This window comes from Tursiops truncatus, chromosome X (genome assembly GCF_011762595.2).
Source record: "Tursiops truncatus isolate mTurTru1 chromosome X, mTurTru1.mat.Y, whole genome shotgun sequence".
Taxonomy (NCBI): Eukaryota; Metazoa; Chordata; class Mammalia; order Artiodactyla; family Delphinidae; genus Tursiops; species Tursiops truncatus.
The window spans coordinates 116,534,977-116,554,144 of record NC_047055.1 but is presented as its reverse complement, the minus strand read 5'-3'; the positions used below and the strand labels follow the sequence as shown (position 1 = coordinate 116,554,144).

The 19,168-nt window shown below is 41.6% G+C and overlaps 2 protein-coding genes across 6 annotated transcripts in view; one reads left to right on the top strand and one right to left on the bottom strand.

Annotated features, from left to right (window-relative positions):
* BMX (BMX non-receptor tyrosine kinase) overlaps positions 1 to 1,594 on the top strand; it is a 50,124-nt gene extending 48,530 nt beyond the window's left edge. For all 3 annotated transcript variants that reach the window (XM_073799582.1, XM_073799581.1, XM_019925617.3), the window contains one exon: positions 1,132 to 1,594. In XM_073799582.1, the coding sequence (XP_073655683.1) occupies positions 1,132 to 1,206 (75 nt within the window). In that variant the 3' untranslated portion in view covers positions 1,207 to 1,594. The remainder of the gene's footprint in view (positions 1 to 1,131) is intronic.
* Positions 1,595 to 4,538: 2,944 nt separating this feature from the next.
* Positions 4,539 to 19,168, bottom strand: part of ACE2 (angiotensin converting enzyme 2) — a 56,391-nt gene continuing 41,761 nt past the window's right edge. For all 3 annotated transcript variants that reach the window (XM_019925618.3, XM_073798847.1, XM_073798848.1), the window contains 7 exons: positions 16,517 to 16,639; positions 15,933 to 16,105; positions 14,660 to 14,718; positions 11,516 to 11,616; positions 9,933 to 10,049; positions 7,855 to 8,049; positions 4,539 to 5,528 (listed from right to left, as the gene is read on the bottom strand). In XM_019925618.3, the coding sequence (XP_019781177.2) occupies positions 5,420 to 5,528; positions 7,855 to 8,049; positions 9,933 to 10,049; positions 11,516 to 11,616; positions 14,660 to 14,718; positions 15,933 to 16,105; positions 16,517 to 16,639 (877 nt within the window). In that variant the 3' untranslated portion in view covers positions 4,539 to 5,419. The remainder of the gene's footprint in view (positions 5,529 to 7,854; positions 8,050 to 9,932; positions 10,050 to 11,515; positions 11,617 to 14,659; positions 14,719 to 15,932; positions 16,106 to 16,516; positions 16,640 to 19,168) is intronic.

Genomic DNA, 19,168 nt, shown 5'->3' with positions numbered 1-19,168 from the left:
CCCAGATTGCAAAGGCGTTCACTCAGATTTTCCTCTAGTAATTGCATGGTTTCATTCTTTTACATTTAAGTGTCTGATCTAGTCTGTTTGTTTTGGTATATGGAATAAAAAGTATGGATCCAAAGATTTCGTTTTCTAAATGACTACTCAGTTGTTGAGGCACCATTTATTAAAAGACTATGTTATCCCCAGCAATAACATTCTATCGAATGGTGTCAAAATACCCAGTAACAGGATAGTAAATTTGCATAGGCATTTGGATTCATTTTGGGACTTTCTCTTCTATTCTCTGGTCTCTATTCATGTGTTAGCACTGTATTGTTTTAATTACAGAAACTTTATAACACTTTTTTTAATGTCTAATTTTTTGGATTAATTTTTGTTGGAGTATAGTGATTTACAATGTTGTATTAGTTTCTGCTGTATTTAACATGTTTTAATACTAGGTAGGCTAGCACCCCCTCATTGCTCATCTTTCTTTATAGTTTTCTTAGCTATTTTACATATTTAAAAATCCACAAACTAGATAATCAATTTGTTCAGCTTGAAGCCAGCTTGTTCATATTTTGGAGGAGACTGTATTTGGTTTGTATTTTAACTCGGGAAATTGACCATCTTTATGGTATTGGTGCGTCCTATTCAAGGACAAGCAATGTTTTCTTCTATGTGGTCAAGTCTACGTTTGTATTTTTCAGCAGCGTTTTAAAGTTTTCCTCATTTGTGGGGGGTACATTTTTGTTCATATTTTATTGAGGTGTTGTTGCTATTGTAAATGGGGTTTTCTCTTCCATTACATCTTCTAATTGGTTATTGTACACATATAGGAAGGCTACTGGTTTTGTAAGTTAATTTTATATACTGCTCTCCTGGTGAATTCCTTTATTATTTGGGTTGGTTCTATCATTAATTCTCTTGGTTTTCCAAGGTCTGCAGTCGTATCTTATGCAAATAAAGATACTTTTTCTTCCCCAATTCTTAGGGCTCTAATTGTTTTCTCTTTAGAAGAAATGTCTATAGTGTTTCCACATTGTAAAATTTGCTAGTTTTAGGACTGAGGTATAAATATTTTACATAGTTTATTTTTAATCATAGCCCTCATAAACTAAACCATTGGGTTTTTCTTTTATTTAGCTTCCAGAAAAGCGGCCCACATTTCAGCAACTCCTATCTTCCATTGAACCGCTTCGGGAAAAAGACAAACCATGAAGAAGAAATGAGAAGTTCTGATGAGAATGAGTGTAAATGTTGGCCAACATTTTCATTCTTTTTAAGGGATGTAGCAAAGCACAGACATTGTAATTTAGCTAGTTCTTCTTAATGGTATTTTGTGTGCTGTTTGTTCTATTATCTAGAAATGAACAAGGTAGGAAACAAAAGATTTCCTTGAAATTTAGGTCAAATTAGTAATTTTGTTTATGCTGCTCTTAATATTATACTTCCCAGCCTATAGCAGAAGCACATCTTCTGATTGATTGCAAAATAGAGAGGGTGTGTACCATATGTAAAGATTGAACAGAATTGAAAAATTGTTGGATATTTGTTCTTTTCGTAATATCACCACTATCATGATAATTAAATATGCTATTAGCAAGTATGGAAATTGTGACACTTGCCTTCGTGTTTCAATGTTCTCAATCTTTAGCATGTATGAGAATCAAATGGAGAGTTTATTAAAACACAGGTTCCTTAGGAACTACCCCAGAGATTCTGGTACAGCAGGTCTGAGTGCAGCCCAAGAATTTGTATTTTTAACAAGCTCCCAGATGTTTCTGTGCAGTCAGTCCAAACTGCCCTAGGGGACCTCATTATGTAGTGGGCACCGTTAGGTGGTCCATAATTCAATCCAAATGATACAATTCTCATTTGATATCCAAATCAGTAAAATGAATTCATGTCATTATGTACACAAATATAAAACTAAAGTTAAATAACATAATTCAATAATATACTATGTGTCACACAGACACAATTTTTAAAGATGCTAAGGTATAACTTGATGCCTTTTTCCTTACACTTAACTATTTTCAATTTCAACTCAAGTATAACCACGATCTTGTATTAGATTGTTGCTTTGTACAGTACTCCCCGCTTATCTTCAGGGGATACATTCCAAGACCCCCAGTGGATGTCTGAAACTGAGGATAATACCAAACCCCATAGATACTATGTTTTTGCTATACATACATATCTATGATTAAGTTTAATTTATAAATTAGGCACAGTAAGAGATTAACAGCAATAACTAATAATAAAATAGAACAACTAGAACAGAATACTGTAATAAAAGTTATGTGAATGTGGTCTCTCTGTCAGAGTATCTTACTGTACAAATTGAATGCCTTTTCCATTTTAAGTAAGCATTTACACACTGCGGCCATAACTTTTGCAGTTTGAGGTGTGACAGCAAAACTAGTATGAATTTCTTTTTCTTTCTTCGCAATGTCACCGATGGAAGATTCGGTCTTACCGTAGGTTTCAGCCCCCTCAGCGTCTGATTTTTTTCTTTCCTTATTGAGACCTTTCACCTTTTTACTTAAAGGAAGCACTTTAGGTCTTATCTCTGGCATTTCCGAATCACCAGTATCACTCCTCTGGCGCTTTGGAGCCAGGATTAAGTAAAATCAGGGTCACTTGAACACAGTAGTGTGGCACTGCGACAGCAGATCTTATAACCGCAGCCACTAATTGACTAACGGGTGGGACATGCTGGCCAAAGGGATGATTCAGACCCCGGGGGAGCAGAGCTGAAATCGCGAGATTTTATCACGCTACTGAGAACGGCACGCACTTTAAAACATATGAATTCTTTATTTCTGAAATTTTCCATTTAATATTTTCATATAGTGGTTGACCGCGGGTAACTGAAACCGTCAAAAGTGAAACCGCAGATGGGGGGTGGGGGAGGGTGGGCGCTACTGTAATCGTTTAAAATCCTTGAGTTTGGGGCCCTGGGGCTTCTGGCTAGTTTGATAACTGAACTTTCTCTTTCGGTCTTCTATCTTGACACAAAGGTACAGGAGTCCTATTTTACCTTCTTATGGCTATTACTAAAAGGTGCCTTAGCTTTCAAGCTTCCTGGGAATGCCCACCCTCACGGTCTGGTACTGAACCCATAGGTTTTCATCATTTTGGAGTACATCATTGTCATGTCTGTAATGTCAAGAAGGGAAAGAGAAAGGTTATGTGAAGGGCATTATTACAGTGAAAAGACACTAATGAAACCCTGCTACTATTTTCCAGATATAAGTTAACAATCTCCTTTGAGACATTCACACCCTTCCTCATCCCGCTCACTCCTCACCCCCCAGCTATTGTGAATGATCCCTCTTGGTTATTTGTCTCTTGACATTTAAATAATGATTCCTTTATTTTCAGCAGAATCGACTTATGGTAATAGTCTTCTATTTTTTTTTTTTTACCATGGTACGAAAATCTCAATATATAATGAAATGTGCTGCTCTGATTCCGTCCACCAGAGATTTGCACCACAGACTGTTAAAGCCCCCCCCGAGAAAGATTTCTCACGCCCAAACTAGGTCTTCCTGGTCCCCCCCCCCGCCCGCCACTTGAAAGGTGTTTTCCTTTCTTCTTATTTTTACATATTTGATCTTCTAAAAATGAAGCTCAGCAGGACTCTATGGGACCTTCCCAGGAACATGACCCCTCCCCCTGCCTCTTGTCTGTAGAAAATCTTTAGCTCCCTAGGCCTTCCCCAAGTTCCAAAGAGCAAATTTAATAAGAGAAATGAGAAAATGCAGGAACAAAGAAAAACAGTCAATCAAGACAGTAATAGTTTAGCCATAAATCAAAGTCAAGGACCTTTAGTTCCTCCTCAAGGGCTACAGATAATATCCTGAGCCGTATCCTTGAGCTGTTTTGCAGATACTAAAACCCCCACCAGGTGGAAGAACTTAACTGCATCCTGACCACAAGTAGACCCCAGACTGGTTAAAACCAGAAGGTTGATGATGCTGACTCCAGAAATACCACCCAATTACCTCACCACCAATCAATGAGAAGAATGTCCACAAGCTGATCAGGTCCCCTACGACCCTCACCCCTAATGTTGCCTTTAGAAGCCCTTCCCTAAGAGCCATCCGGAAATTCGGGTCTTTTGAGCAGGAGCTGCTAGTTCTCCTTACTTGACAAAGTTACTCTAACAGTATGCTGGTCACTGCGTAAAGTGAATTGATGGGTAGAGTTTGGATATTTCCACCTATTTAATCCATTTTAAATCAGTTTTCAGGTCTGTATTGGATGCTGTGCTCAGAACTGGGCTGGGGGCTCTGAGATATATAAAAGCATTACCAGGTTTGGTTCCTAACCTGATGGTGTAGACGCTCTAACACAACTCTTTTTCGACTGATTTTATAATTGATTTATACAAGAAATATAAAGCAACTGAAGGCATTGGGATACATTCCAAGACATATGGGAGGTCAAGAGTCCTGGACAGTCAGATGGCAACTTTGTCCCTGGAAGTGAAAAGCAGACTGAAGCCACAGAAACCCGAGCACAGAGCACACATAAGACCACACGAGTGTGTAAATCGAGTATTTACTGAGTGTCTGCTTCGTGCTCAGCACTACTCAGACATTGTGGGCAAATACAAAAGATTTAAGAGATTGGGAGCCCACTTCAGAGGGTGGCATTCAGTTGGGATCTCCATGCACTCCACGGTTAGAGAGCAGCGGAAGCGAGTTTCTATCACGGGTGCTCCGGAGGGGGGTTCACAGAGGCCCCTGGGGCTAGTTTGATGTTGTCAGGAAGATGGTGATCAGGCAGCTTGGAAGTGAGAAGGCAATGTCCTCCAATGGCTCTCTGGATTCTTCTCTCTTCTGTAGCCCTGTCACCCTGAAGAAGGCATGTTCCAGTCCAATCATCACTGGGGGAAATCACTAGAGTACTTAGATCAAGTTAATGTGAAGAGAGCATGACATCCTTTACACTTGAATTCAATCCAAGTGAACAGTGTGTGCTGTTCTCCATCCCTGCAGCTCCATGTGTTCACAGGCACCGTCTTTAAGAGTGATCCACCCAGGTTCCACACCAGAGCCCAACACCTGCTCCTGCCACGTCTCCTTTCTTTTCAACTCCAGCAACACAACGGACATTTCCATTTCTATTACCCCTGAACAGCGTGTGAGGCAAAAGACAAACTTTCTCTATTCTCTTAGAGAAACATAGAAACACCTCTTTCAGGAAACAGAAAAGTCAAATCCCGAGGCAGAAACAAATACTAAAGGCGATGCAAGTGAAGATGCCCTCTCCTCAGGCATGTCTTCTTTGGACAACTTTTCCTGAACAGAGACACAGCTTTGACATTTAATGACACCCTTATAATCTCCTATGTTCTGTACTGTGAAATTAACATTTACATACAATAAGATCACCTCAAGAGGAAATAAAAGAGATTTTTCTAAAACGAAGTCTGAACATCATCACTATTTTGGAATCCTGGATTATTTTCTCCTTTACTCAAGCCCACGGAGCCATAAGGATTTTCTTCACTGCTTGCTTGATTTTTCCTGTTAAATAAAGTGAAGTCACCTTAATATTGTGATGTTAGAATGACACGGCCTTCCTTGGACTCCACTGGGCCCAGGCATCTTTTTTGTCTCAGCATCTAATCACCTGTATTCATTTGCATACCAGCCCCCTCTCAATGGACCATAGGCACCCAGAGCGCATCGGATTCACTTCTTTAGGCCCATGATTGGTCGGCACGATGGCTGGCAGAGCACAGGAGATTGGTTAGGGTATAAGCTCTGGAGTCAGAGAGCAGAGGCCTCCGTGTCTCAGTTTGCCTATTTGGCAAATGATGGCAATCATGTGAAGTCAATGAAATAATGCTGGCAGAGTACTCACGGTACTTGGCATGTAATCCTCAATAAATATTGACCATTATTATTATTTTTAGGAACTCAGTGATCATTCAGCCAATCACTTCATTTTAAAAAGCTTCCCCACTAAATTATTAACTTCCAAAGTATAAAGATCAGGGTAGGCCTGCTTTGTAGTACAATAACCAGCTTTAGAAACCAAGCATATATCCTCATGTGTTACTGACTAGCCGTGCAAACTTGAGAAAGTTTCTTGGTCTCTCTGAATCTCAGTTTTATATATACATGAAGATAATTACGTATTTACATCATACAGTCACTGAGAACACTAATGTAAGAAATACATGAGCACGGTTGACAGTCTTATTTTTGTACCTTCTATTAACATAGTGTGTAGCATGAAGGAGGGGCTTCCAAATAAGTTCTTTAGTGAATTAACTTTGGAATAGTGTCTCATGTGCAAGTTTTTAGTATGTAGAGGAGTGCTTGTTAAACTGTAATGTGTGTCCAAGTCTGCAGGTCTTACTAAAACAAAGATTCTGCTTCATTGGGTCTCCAAAAAACTGATCGTTTTTCAGAAATACTCATAGACTTAGAAAACAAACTTATGATTACCAAAGAGGAAAGGGCAGGGAGGGATAAATTAGGAGATTGTGATTAACATATATACACCACTGTATATAAAACAGATAATCGGGCTTCCCTGGTGGCGCAGTGGTTGAGAGTCCGCCTGCCGATGCAGGGGACACGGGTTCGTGCCCCGGTCCGGGAAGATCCCACATGCCGCGGAGCGGCTGGGCCCGTGAGCCATGGCCGCTGAGCCTGCGCGTCCGGAGCCTGTGCTCCGCAACGGGAGAGGCCACAACAGTGAGAGGCCCGCGAACGGCAAAAAAACAAAACAACAACAAAAAAACCCAGATAATCAACAAGGACCTACTGTATAACACAGGGAACTCTATACTCTGTAATAACCTATATGGGAAAAGAATCTGAAAAAGAAGAGATATATGTATAACTAAATCACTTTGCTGTACACCTAAAACTAACAGAACATTGTAAATCGACTATAATATAAAATAAAAATTTTTAAAAAGCCGATCGTTTTTGTTGGCTTTGGGAAGGGAACTTGGAAGCAAAGAGTGACAGAAGACTCTGTGTATCCTTTTGTACTTAAAAAATTTTAACTATATGAATGTATTCTAGTAAATGCCTATTTTAAAAAATGAAGTTACTTGGGAGAATAATATAGTGAAGAAAATTGAGCAAAATAGACTAGTGCATGTCAAAGTTGAAGAACATGTTTAAACAGCCGAAAGTGTGCAAAGAGTTTTGTAAGGTGCTATAAAATATGATTAACTTCAATTATATAAGCCCAACAAACGTAAATGACGTCTCAAGGTCAGAAAACAAATCTAGTGGCAGGGCAAGACTATACATCAGGTCTCTGGTGATTTAAATCCTCCATGAACTTGGATCTTCAACTCAAGAACAAATTAGAGGGTGCCTGACCCATCAACTGAGGGAACAGTAGGGCGTCTGTGCTATCAGAGGAGGGATGAAGAGGACTCGAGTGTAGCAGTTTGGAGCAAATCTCAGAGCTCATTCTCGAATGATTTCACAGTTCAAATCCATCACTAATCCAGCCTCTAAGGTCAGTTCTAGACCGAGGAGGACTCATCAGTAAGGATAACGCCCTGAGCCCACTCACTCCTGCTGGGTTTGGAGTGCCTCTTAGCGGTGGGGGCAATGATGCTGTGGGCCAGGCTGGAGTTTACCAGGGCACACCAGCCAACTCCAGGCTGGACATGTCCTGTATGGTGGGGCTTTGCTAGGGAGGCAAAGTGCTGATGAAATCTGGTAAATTTCTAGGGGATGCGTAAGAATATGTAGCTGCGAAATTGTCCAAATAAGGAATTGGCTTGTACAACCTACCACTCACCGCAAAATTTCCAGTTAGTTTTCCCTAAACCTTTCTGTTTTAGGATAGATAAGTCTAAGAAAGGTCACTTACTTTCTTCGATCTCTGATGCCAGTGAAGATGAGCACAACAATACCAATCACTACCACTCCCATCACGACCCCAAAGATAATCAGCCATACGGTGACAGGTGGCTCGTAAGGGGGTGCCAGCGTCGGCTGAACCCCCAGAAACTCCAGGCTGCTGTCATCCAGGCGGAAAGCATCATTGATACGGCCCCGGGACATCCTATTCCCAAAAGCAAAACACTTAGGCAAAAGAAAACTGTGTGCAATTATTGACTCCCTACATCATTGTTCCCAAACGGATTTGATAAGGCTTATCCTAAAAATGTATACCTAAAAAAGCAATGAAATCAAAGTAAATAACCAGGTTCAGTGAAAGATTTGAGTTTTGACAATTATACATCCTTCCTATCTTGTAACCTAGATTAGGCTTGGAAACAGCTCCATTGGAAAATTAGGCTGCAAGTGTGGAAACGTGCAAATGGTTGGCATTTGTTCATTCGTGACTACTGCGTTGTAAAGGCAAAGTTGGCATGTTTGGTAAGAATTTCCCTTCTGTCAGGGTATGTCTACAATGATGTTATATCAAATAACGGAAAAGGACAACTGCATCCACCTCTTCTACAAATGAAACAGTCCCTCTACACAAGTCTTGACAGTTGTATTTTACAAATGAAAGGTGTTGACATCCAAAATTATCACTAAAAGGCAGCACTGGGGAGGAATACAGGGAAGGAGGCTTTGCCAAAAAAAAGGTGAAGATTATTTTTAAAACAAAAAACAGTGAAATGTTCAATATTCTAGATTGAAAACCAAAGTGTCTGGCATCACATCCTCCTGCCCTTGGGTATAGGGCAGGTCAGGAGGAGGTCAGAGTCCACCCAGAGAGAGAGAGAGAGAGAGAGAGAGAGAGAGAGGTCAAAGCAGCATTAGGCATGTCACCCCTGGCAACCTCTGTCTGAGAGTCTGGGCATTCTGGAAACAGGAAGTTTGAGGACCCCTGTAGCTTGCAGGAGGGCGGGGCTCCTTCATGATGATCTCAGCTGGCGCTTTTCCCCAGGACAAGTCACGCGGAGGCAGCCAGTGAGTCTCCGGGCGTGCTCCGGTTGTAAACCCCACTAAACCAGATTTTCTAGGCCCACTCTGCCCAGCAAGTCTTGTTTCTGCTTCCGAAGATGAACAGCAGCTCAAGAGTGCCACCTAGTGAGCACTTCCTGTAGCAGTGAGCAGCTGAAGCCTCTTTTTTTTTTTTTTAATGACAAGGGTAAACACCTACATCTCTCCATTATTCACTATTGCTGTTTTGGGAAACAGCTGAGGCAAACTGGGAAAACTGTCCCTTCTGAACACTCACCACCAATAGCAAGTCCCTCTTTTGGAATGGAGGCTAACCAGTGTCTAAGGAATCCTATCCTTGCCTACCTTGTTTCGGACTTTGGTTAGTTAAATGGATCCTACATCAAAGTCCCTACAGCAAATGATGGCGACACCTGCCCATGTGCCCTCTGCTCTTACCATTTTCCGGGTGTGCTGGCCAGGCTTCCCTCAGCCAGTATCTGCTGCCTTTTCCCAAGAGCATTCTCAGGCCACAAGATTCGGCCCTGCCTGCAGGCCAGCAATGCTGGGAAGTTAGTCTCCCCTGTAAGCAGTTCTCAACCAGTGACTGATGGGAGGTGGTGAATAAATACCCCAGCTCTGATGGGACAATTGAGGGGCATATTCTACGCCGTCTCCCAGAATTCCCAGCAGAATGGAGCTCTAGCTGCCCACAGTGGTAACCTGCTCATAACGTGTCCTTTATTACCTTCCTTCCATCCTGTCTCCTGTCCACATTCCTCCATCCGTGTTTCTTGAGGTCACCTCCCAAATAAACGACTTACACTCAAATCCTTGTCTAAGGACCTGTATCTGGATAAACCCAATTAAGACAATCCCCTTGCTATGAGATTCTGGAATTAAAACCCAAGTTTTTAAGATGAGGAAAAACATGTAAATGACTCAGAAGAGTGCCTGGCACTGTATAAGCACACCAAATATGCGTTACTGTTGCTGCTGCATTGGGGAACCCCCTGCCCTGCTATCATGCATTAGAAAGTGAAGTATCACCTGATGGCCTCTTCAACTTCAGTTCTAGGAATGATGTCAGACATATTTTTAGGTGAAGTGACAAAGAAGTTGAAGGAGATTCTTGGCTTCAAGTCACTCACCCACACGTCCTTCTCCCTGTGGAGAAACAAAAGAAACATCTTCCCTGGTGGCACAGAGGACACTGTAAAGAGAATGAAAACTTCTCCTGCTGGTGAAAAGGAGATGGGGGGAGGATCACAGGGTAAAGTAGGGAGACGTGGGGCAGGGCCCGTCATGGAAGGATGTAATTGTCCCAACAAGCTTAACAGGGCCCAAAGCACATGAACTCAACTGCATAAGGTGTGGCAGCAAGTCTTGGCGCTGTTAGTTCCGCCACCGTATAAGAACAACAGTTTGGGGTTTTTTTCCAATCATAGAAAAATTTCAAACTGAAAGCAGTAGCAGAATCAGCAAGGAATCGTTGGTGACCCAGACTCGTGCTAAACAACATGGCAGGCAGCAATGGCCCTGTTCCATGGACAGAGGTGGTGCGTTGATATCTTCGAACCTTGCCCCTCCCAGCAAAAACAGTCATGTTACCCCCACCGTGAGGGTGATGAGCGGGGTTGACAGTACGATGTGACAAGACTCTGCTCTCACAGCTGCCAGACTGATCCTAATAAAACCCAAGGCAGATCACAGGGCTCAGAGCCTTCCTCGCCCGGAAGGAAAGCCAGTGGCCTTAGAACAGCTTGGGAGGCACACACGAACTTTCTTCTCGCCTCCCCACCCCCCCGGCCCAGTCCCACCATGACCACATCTCCCACTGGTCTTCTATTAGCTCACTGTGCTCCAGCCACACTAGCCTCCTGGCTGCTCCTTCAACAGGTGAAGGATATTTGTCCCTCGGGATCTTTCCACTTGCTATTTTCCCAGCTGAAACATTTCCCCACAGTCTGCACCTGTGACTCTCTTTCCTGTTTCAGCTATTTGCTCAAATATTAACAAGGCTTTCTCTGACCATTTTAGTTAAAATTGAACCCTACACACACACACACACACACACACACACACACACACACACACACACACACACACACACACACACACACACACACACACACACACCCCAGCACTCCCTAGCTCCTTTCCTGTTGAATTTTTCTCCCTAGCACTTATCACCATCGAATTCTACTACTTACATATTTACATATTTTGTTGACTGTCTATAACACACACACACACAAAACAGATACATTAGAATATAAGCTCATGAATGAAAGCAGAGATTTCTGCCGTTTTTTTTTCAGTGCTGAGGGTGGATGAGAGCATTTGGGGAAAAGAAGGGGAGAGGAAAAGAGGAGAGAGGAGGGAAGGGGGTGGAAAGGGAAGAGAGAGGCGAGGAGAGGGCCATTTAATAATAACAGTGCTCTTGTCACCTACGAGTCAAATAAGTCACAATCATCCCTAAATAGACTGGCCCAAATTCAAGGAGATCAAAGAGATTTAAAAGTTATTAGGAGGTTTTTCTTAATTTCATTTGAATAAAAGTTGAAGCATAATATTTTCTTAGACCCAAGAGTAAGGGAAATACTGATTGACAGCACAGCAAATCAACTCACCCAAAAGGAATGGTCTTGTTTCTGACTTTTGAAAAATACTCTCTCATGGCGTACGCAACAGATGACCGGAACAAGTACATTTCATTGTCATTCCATTCATACTGCAAATTCAAAACAAAAACATTGCTCAGTAGAGATCGTGGGGTACATTAAAACCTGATATTCTAAAAGCTTTTTTTTTTGGTCGCACCGTGCATCTTGTGGGATCTTGTGGGATCTGAGCTCCCCGACCAGGGAATGAATCCACGCCCTTGGCAGTGAGAGCACCAAGTCCTAACCACTGGACCGCCAGGGATTTCCCCACAAGCGTTATTTTTAAATTGTCTAATATGCCAAAGATTCTTGCTCTCCGTGACGTCAGTAACCTCTAACTTGAGTGTGCATCAGCATCACCTGGAGGGCTTGTTAAACCACTGAATCCTGGGCCTGAGCCTCAGAGTTTCTAATTCAGAAGGTCTGGGAGGAGACCCAAGAAATCGCATCTCTAACAAGCTCCCAGATGGTGGGAGCTGGTCCCGCTGCCACGCTTTAAAAACTATGGCGTTCACTGGCCCTTTTAATTTAGTTTGATGCAAGTTGAAATAAACACCCGGAGGGAAGGTTTATAGATGGGAGTCATGTGAGCCATTGGTTTTGGTTAAAATGTCCATATACTGTAAACAAATATGCTGAGTTTTTACTATTTTTATAGTAAATTCTTGGATATGTGTAAGTGTAAAAAAAGAAGAAACTTGAGGTTCAAAGGAAAAAAATTTTTTTTGTAAACAAGGTAATTTGTTCTTGTGTTTCAGTGCTAAACCAATGGCTTGTGTATTTGCATCGTCCAGGAAAAACCTGTTGAAAGAGAAAAAAGCGTTCACTCTTTCCTCCAGTAGATGGCAGTAGAGATCATGAATAGCACGAAGTTTGCATCTCTCCCCCTTCTAGGAAAAACAATTACGAGATGATCATACTAAGTGAAGCAAGCCAGACAGAGAAAGACAAATATCATATGATATCGCTTATATGTGGAATCTAAAAGGATGATACAAATCAACTTATCTACAAAACAAAAACAGACTCACAGACGTAGAAAACAAACTTATGGTTACCAAAGGGGAAGTGGGGGAGGGATAAATTAGGAGATTGGGATTAACATACACACACTACTATATATAAAATAGATAACCAACAAGGACCTACTGTATAGCACAGGGAACTTTACTCAATATTTTGTAATAACCTATATGGGAAAAGAATCTGAAAAAAAAAATGTGTATATGTATAACTGATTCACTTTGCTGTTCACCTGAAACTAACACATTGTAAATCAACTATACTTCAATTTTTAAAAATGTAATTACATTTTCAGAAGTAAATCTAAAATTTTAGCTGTTTAAAGAAAAGATTTCATTGTAAAGCAACTATATTCCAATAAAAATTAATTTAAAAAATAAATAAAATAAATTTTAAAAAGGATTTCAAAGGGTTGCTACATTGACCCCAGCTTGATATCACACAGCTGTTGGAAAAAGTTGCTTTAATAGTAATAATGATATTATTAATATTATTACTAATATTCTGGTTACTATTTCTATATTCAAAAAAAGCAAAGGCCAAGTTCTCAAATTAGTGTCAAAGATCCAGGTGGACTTTGCCATGAAATAGCTTGAACTGGGCAGTTATTCTGGCTAAAAGTATGGTTCTGGTCTCATCAAAGCAGCCTCTCGCTCAGTGAATAGGCCTCAGAACGTTACACCATCAACCTCTCTGAAGACTACCGATCCCTCACTGCATGGAAAGAGAACATGGGGACACATGTCAAGAAAAAAGAAGATAATTGAAAAGGATCCTGACCTACCAGATACTTTAAATTAAAATAATTAAATTTCATTAGTCCAAGGAAGAGCTAATAAAAATATGACAGAAAGAGAAATGATCCCAGAGATACTCAATGATTGTTAAGAAATAGGAACTTGAACTTTTAGAGTTTGAGAAGTGATGCACTTCCATTTTTATTATTTCTTTCTTAAACGTTCCTTTTTTACTCCTACTATGTTATTTATGTTTAAACGTCTTACTTATCTATGAAAGTTACACTACAACTACTGTGGAACCTTGGACAATATTTAACTTACCAGGAAAAGTAAAGGGGTAGAAATGCCATCTTTGGGTCTATCCAGTGCAAAGAACAATTTTCTGTAGCACCCTGGACTGTTTTACCCAATAGTGTCAGGCTGCCCTCTAATCCTGCAAAGCCTGCAGGATGCCACAAGCCCACCCACGCCTTTGATCCCCATCTGCCTGGGGCGACCCTCTCCTCTCCTCTTTCCCAATCAAAGCCACTACTGCTTCAAACTGGATAACCTGAGACAGGTGTTTAGGAGAAAGGAATAGCTGATCAAAGTAATTCACATGAAGGTGTAAGTAATCTGATTTTCTGTAAAACATTCTGTTGTCCTGAAATGCATCTCTACATCAGTGGTTCTCAAACCGTGCCGTAATCAGTCACCTGGGGAGCTTTGATGACTTGATGCCACACCACAGAGCAATTAAGTCAGAATCTCTGGGAGTGGGATTCAAGCACTGATATGTTTCAAAAATCCCAAATGACTCCAGTGTGCAGCTACGTTTGAGAAACTGTGTTCTAAATCAGAGCTTCCCAGTCTTTATTGTGTCTACAGACCCACTGGGGGGGCTTGTTAAAATGCAGATTCCGATTAAGCAGGTCCAGGGCTGAGGTCTAAGATTAAAACAAGCTTCCAGGATATAGATGACTGACTAAGACAAAACAACGCAAAACTGCCTACAGTGCTTCTAAGAACAAAAATCTCTCAAAATATAACCATGTCCTCTTCCTCAAATACAAGTAATGGTGATTAGAGTGAATTGGGAGGGTGGGTATTTGATACTTAACATTGGATGTTTTCTCATTGATCTTCATAACACCTTCAAAGTCACAAGGAAAGAGGAGGCATAGCCAATCCAATAGGGAATGAATGTGTTACTAAAAAAACAAACAACCCAAAAGCCAAAGGGCAGAATCTAGAGCTTTTTAAGAGAACCATGTGTCCTCTCATCTTTAGACCACACTGGAATGGGCTTGTTGTGCCCTATTTAAGGGAACACATTGAAAGTCATAGACGCACTGTGTAGAATACTCACAGCTTTTTCTCCAAGAGCTGATTTGAGGCTTATCCTCACTTTGATGCTTTGGTTAGAATCTGATTAAAGAGAAATAACAGACTGTTGTTACAGATGACAGATTGACCATGTGTGTTTATTTCCTTCCTCTCCCAAGATCCCACTACAGTGATAGTAAAGGAATTTTTTAAGGTATCAACACAATTTTGGAAAATGAGAAGTTATGGAGGAGTGGTAAGTGCTTTTGCAAGGGTCAGGAAGCCATGCCCTAATGTGTACACAGAGGCAGCACAGACCCCCAAAGTCCCACAGAATCCCGGAAAGCCTTGGGATTCAGGTACAGTAGCGGGTGGGAAAAAGATACTGGACGGAAAACAAGGGGAATGAAACTCAAGGTCTGGTTAAAGACACTTTGGGGAACAGTTGGTGTTCCTACCCCATGAGCTCTTGCTTAGAAAGTCACTTGGAGGCTGTGCAGCAAAACAAGAGGTAATTCACGAAAGAAGATATGGCATCCAGGAAGCAGTGGATTCAACCCAGGACAGCAGCAAAGGGATGACTCAGGATGAAAACTGTGGTCCACATTGAGACAGGAGGACTCTAAGTGGGAGTTCTTTAGGAAAAAATGAGACTGAAAAGAATAGATATGTTGGAATAGTTGAAAAAGATGAATGTGACGTACATAGCAAATTAGGCATACAAAAAAAATGAGGCAATAGAAACTCCAGGACAAACAAAAAACCACATAAGAAAGGATATAAAATAGTATATTACTTGGTTCTGCAAGCAAAATGATGCAAATATTGATAATTTCTCTATGAAAAATTATGTTAAACCTAATTGGGAGAATGAGAAAAGGAGGCAGACGAGTAGGCAGAAGTGCATGCCTAAAAGTGAGTGACAGGGGAATGACAATATAAACAAATTGTTTAAAAATATGAAAGTAACTGCCAGAAAGGAGAGGCAATAGCATTAAAATTGTTAAAAGTATTTGTCTTTGACGAGCCGGATTCGAATACAGTGGGTTGGAGACCGTTAGACTCTTTTAAATATGGGGCTAGTAAAGCAGACTTGAAAAAGAGAGAGAGAGGTAGTTTTCACTGTGCCAGGTACATAGTAGCTGCTCAACAAATGTGTCTCCTCCCAGATAAAATGGCAGCTACCACCGTAGTACAGGGGCTAAGTAGAGGGAGAACATATTCAGCTGTGTCCCAGTCCCATGAGACTGGGGCCAGAGAGGACTAGGGGAAGCAGAAAGTGGGCAGTTAGAAATGTGTCAACTCAATGTACTCACATGGAGTCCAGTCTGTTCTCCATCCCACAAATGAATTCCTGTTCTGGCCTTTCAGCCAGGTCAACAACGGCTCAAAGTAGTTGAGCAGTGGTTTTACGTCCATAGTCTTTACTCCCACAATACGTTCCAATGCTGAGGTCCAGGGTTCTGATTTTCCAAGGTGCAGCATTTGGCTACAAGAAAAAAGGGGAGGGTGGGTTCAGAGCCTTTTGAGGGATTCCAGATGTACATCTACTTACATGTACAATCTATACTTTCTCCTCTTTGGCTTGACTAAGTTTGCTCCTGGCAAATAAGAAAAGAAGCCATGTTAACAGATGTATTCATCCTTCAATCTCTCTTCCCCTCCAGTTACTACAAAAAGAGCTCTGTAGTTATGACATGGAGAGAGGAGGTGGCCTGTCCAGCCATCACATGGTCCAGGTTCCTGTGTGACCACGAAACAAACATTTAATTTGTGGATGAGAACATTTTGAGGCCCCCAATTTTCTTTTTAGAGCAAAGAAATCAAATTCAAACCTAGGCGTGGAAATGAGTAACATTAAACAGGAATGAGAGGGTCAATATTTTGAAGCATCTCTTACAGCAGCCTCTGCCCAGCTTCGGTGGAATTCGAGATATCACATTTGTACAGGGGACCTTCATGTTTAGCTGTTTGACAAAGGGCTTCATGAAACTGGAATTGATAAATGGTCCTTGTGTAATATCTGTAAAAGAGATAAAGAAAAGAAGTTGTCCTGTGTTTAGTTTCTGTGCTAGAATCAAAGATTGGGGCATGTATTTAAATGTTGAAGCCCTAGTCACCAAAGAAGTACCAGTTAAACCTCTTTTCCCTCCAGAAAGACCCAAACATGAACCCTACAGACTCATCATACTTGCATTCATGTATCAGCTGACAAAAAGGCAGTATTATTTTGTTAAATGTTAGCTCACATTTGTATTGTGTTTTACAGATTTATAGCCCTTTCACATAAATGATGCCAATCGATACTTATGGCAGATCAACAGTATTATTTCCACTTTACAAATAAAGAAACTGAGGCTCAGGGCTTAGCTGGTGGTCCAGTGGCTAAGGGTCTGTGCTCCCAATGCACGGGGCTCAGGTTCGATCCCTGGTCAGGGAACTAGATCCCACATGCCGCAACTAAGAGTTCACATGCCGTAACTAAAGATCCCACATGCCACAACTAAAGAACCCACATGCCACAACTAAGACCCGGAGCAACCAAATAAGTAAATAAAAAAGAAAGAAAGAAACTGAGACTCAACAAATTCAAGATCTGGAGCTAAGAGGGGAAGAACATAGGTCTTAGGGCTTCAAGTTAAAAATGCTCTATTACAGATATTAGTCGGCCTGCCAGTTCAAGATGGCAGAGTAGAAGGACGTGTGCTCACTCCCTCTTGCGAGAGCACCGGAATCACAACTAACTGCTGAACAATCATCGACAGGAAGACACTGGAACTCACCAGAAAAGATACCCCACATCCGAAGACAAAGGAGAAGCCATAATGAGACAGTAGGAGGGGCGCAATCACAATAAAATCAAATCCTGTAACTGCTGAGTCGGTGACTCACAAACTGGAGAACACTTATACCACAGAAGTCCATCCACTGGAGTGAAGGTTCTGAGCCACACATCAGTCTTCCCAACCTGGGGCCCTGGTAACGGGAGGAGGAATTCCTAGAGAATCAGACTTCGAAGGCTAGCGGGATTTTGACAGGACTGGGGGAAACAGAGAGTCCACTCTTGGAGGGCACACACAAAGTAGTGTGCACATCAGGACCCAGGGGAAGGAGCAGTGACCCCACAGGAGACTGAACCAGACCTACCTGCTAGTATTGGAGGGTCTCCTGCAGAGGCAGGGGGTGGCTGTGGCTCAGCGTGAGGACAAGGACACTGGCAGCAGAAGTTCTGGGAAGTACTGCTTGGCGTAAGTCCTCCCAGAGGCCGCCATTAGCCCCACCAAAGAGCCCAGGTAGGCTCCAGTGTTGGGTCGCCTCAGGCCAAACCAACAAGGAGGGAACCCAGCCCCACCCATCACCAGACAAGCAGATTAAAGTTTTACTGAGCTCTGCCCACCAGAGCAACAGCCAGCTCTACCCACCACCAGTCCCTCCCATCAGGAAACTTGCACAAGCCTCTTAGATAGCCTCATCCACCAGAGGGCAGACAGCAGAAGCAAGAAGAACGACAATCCTGCAGCCTGTGGAACAAAAACCACATTCACAGAAAGACAGACAAGATGAAAAGGCAGAGGGCTATGTACCAGATGAAGGAACAAGATAAAACCCCAGAAAAACAACTAAATGAAGTGGGATAGGCAACCTACCAGAAAAAGAATTCAGAATAATGATAGTGAAGATGATCCAGGACCTTGGAAAAAGAATGGAGGCAAAGATCGAGAAGATGCAAGGAATGTTTAACAAAGACCTAGAAGAATTAAAGAACAAACAAACAGATAAACAATACAATAAATAAAATGAAAAATACACTAGAAGGAACCAATAGTAGAATAACTGAGGCAAAAGAATGGATAAGTGACCTGGAAGACAGAATGGTGGAATTCACTGCCATGGAACAGAATAAATAAAAAAGAATGAAAAGAAATGAAGACAGCCTAAGAGACCTCTGGGACAACATTAAATGCAACAACACTTGCATTATAGAGGTCCCAGAAGGAGAAGAGAGAGAGAAAGGACCCGAAAAAATATTTGAAGAGATTATAGTCGAAAGCTTCCCTAACATGGGAAAGGAAATAGCCACCCAAGTCCAGGAAGAGCAGAGAGTCCCAGGCAGGATAAACCCAAGGAGAAACATGCCGAGACAATAGTAATCAAAATTGACAAAAATTAAAGACAAACAAAAATTATTAAAAGCAACAAGGGAAAAATGACATACGTTTTTCCCTTGACAAGGGAACTCCCATAAGTTTAACAGCTGATTTCTCAACAGAAAATCTACAAGCCAGAAGGGAGTGGCATAATATATTTAAAGTGATGAAAGGGAAGAACCTACAACTAAGATTATTCTACTTGGCAATGATCTGATTCAGATTTGATGGAGAAATCAAAAGCTTTACAGACAAGCAAAAGCTAAGAGAATTCAGCACCACCAAACCAGCTCTACAACAAATGCTAAAGGAACTTCTCTAAGTGGGAAACACAGGAGAAGAAAAGGACCTACAAAAGCAAACCCAAAACACTTAAGAAAATGGTCATAGGAACATACATGTCG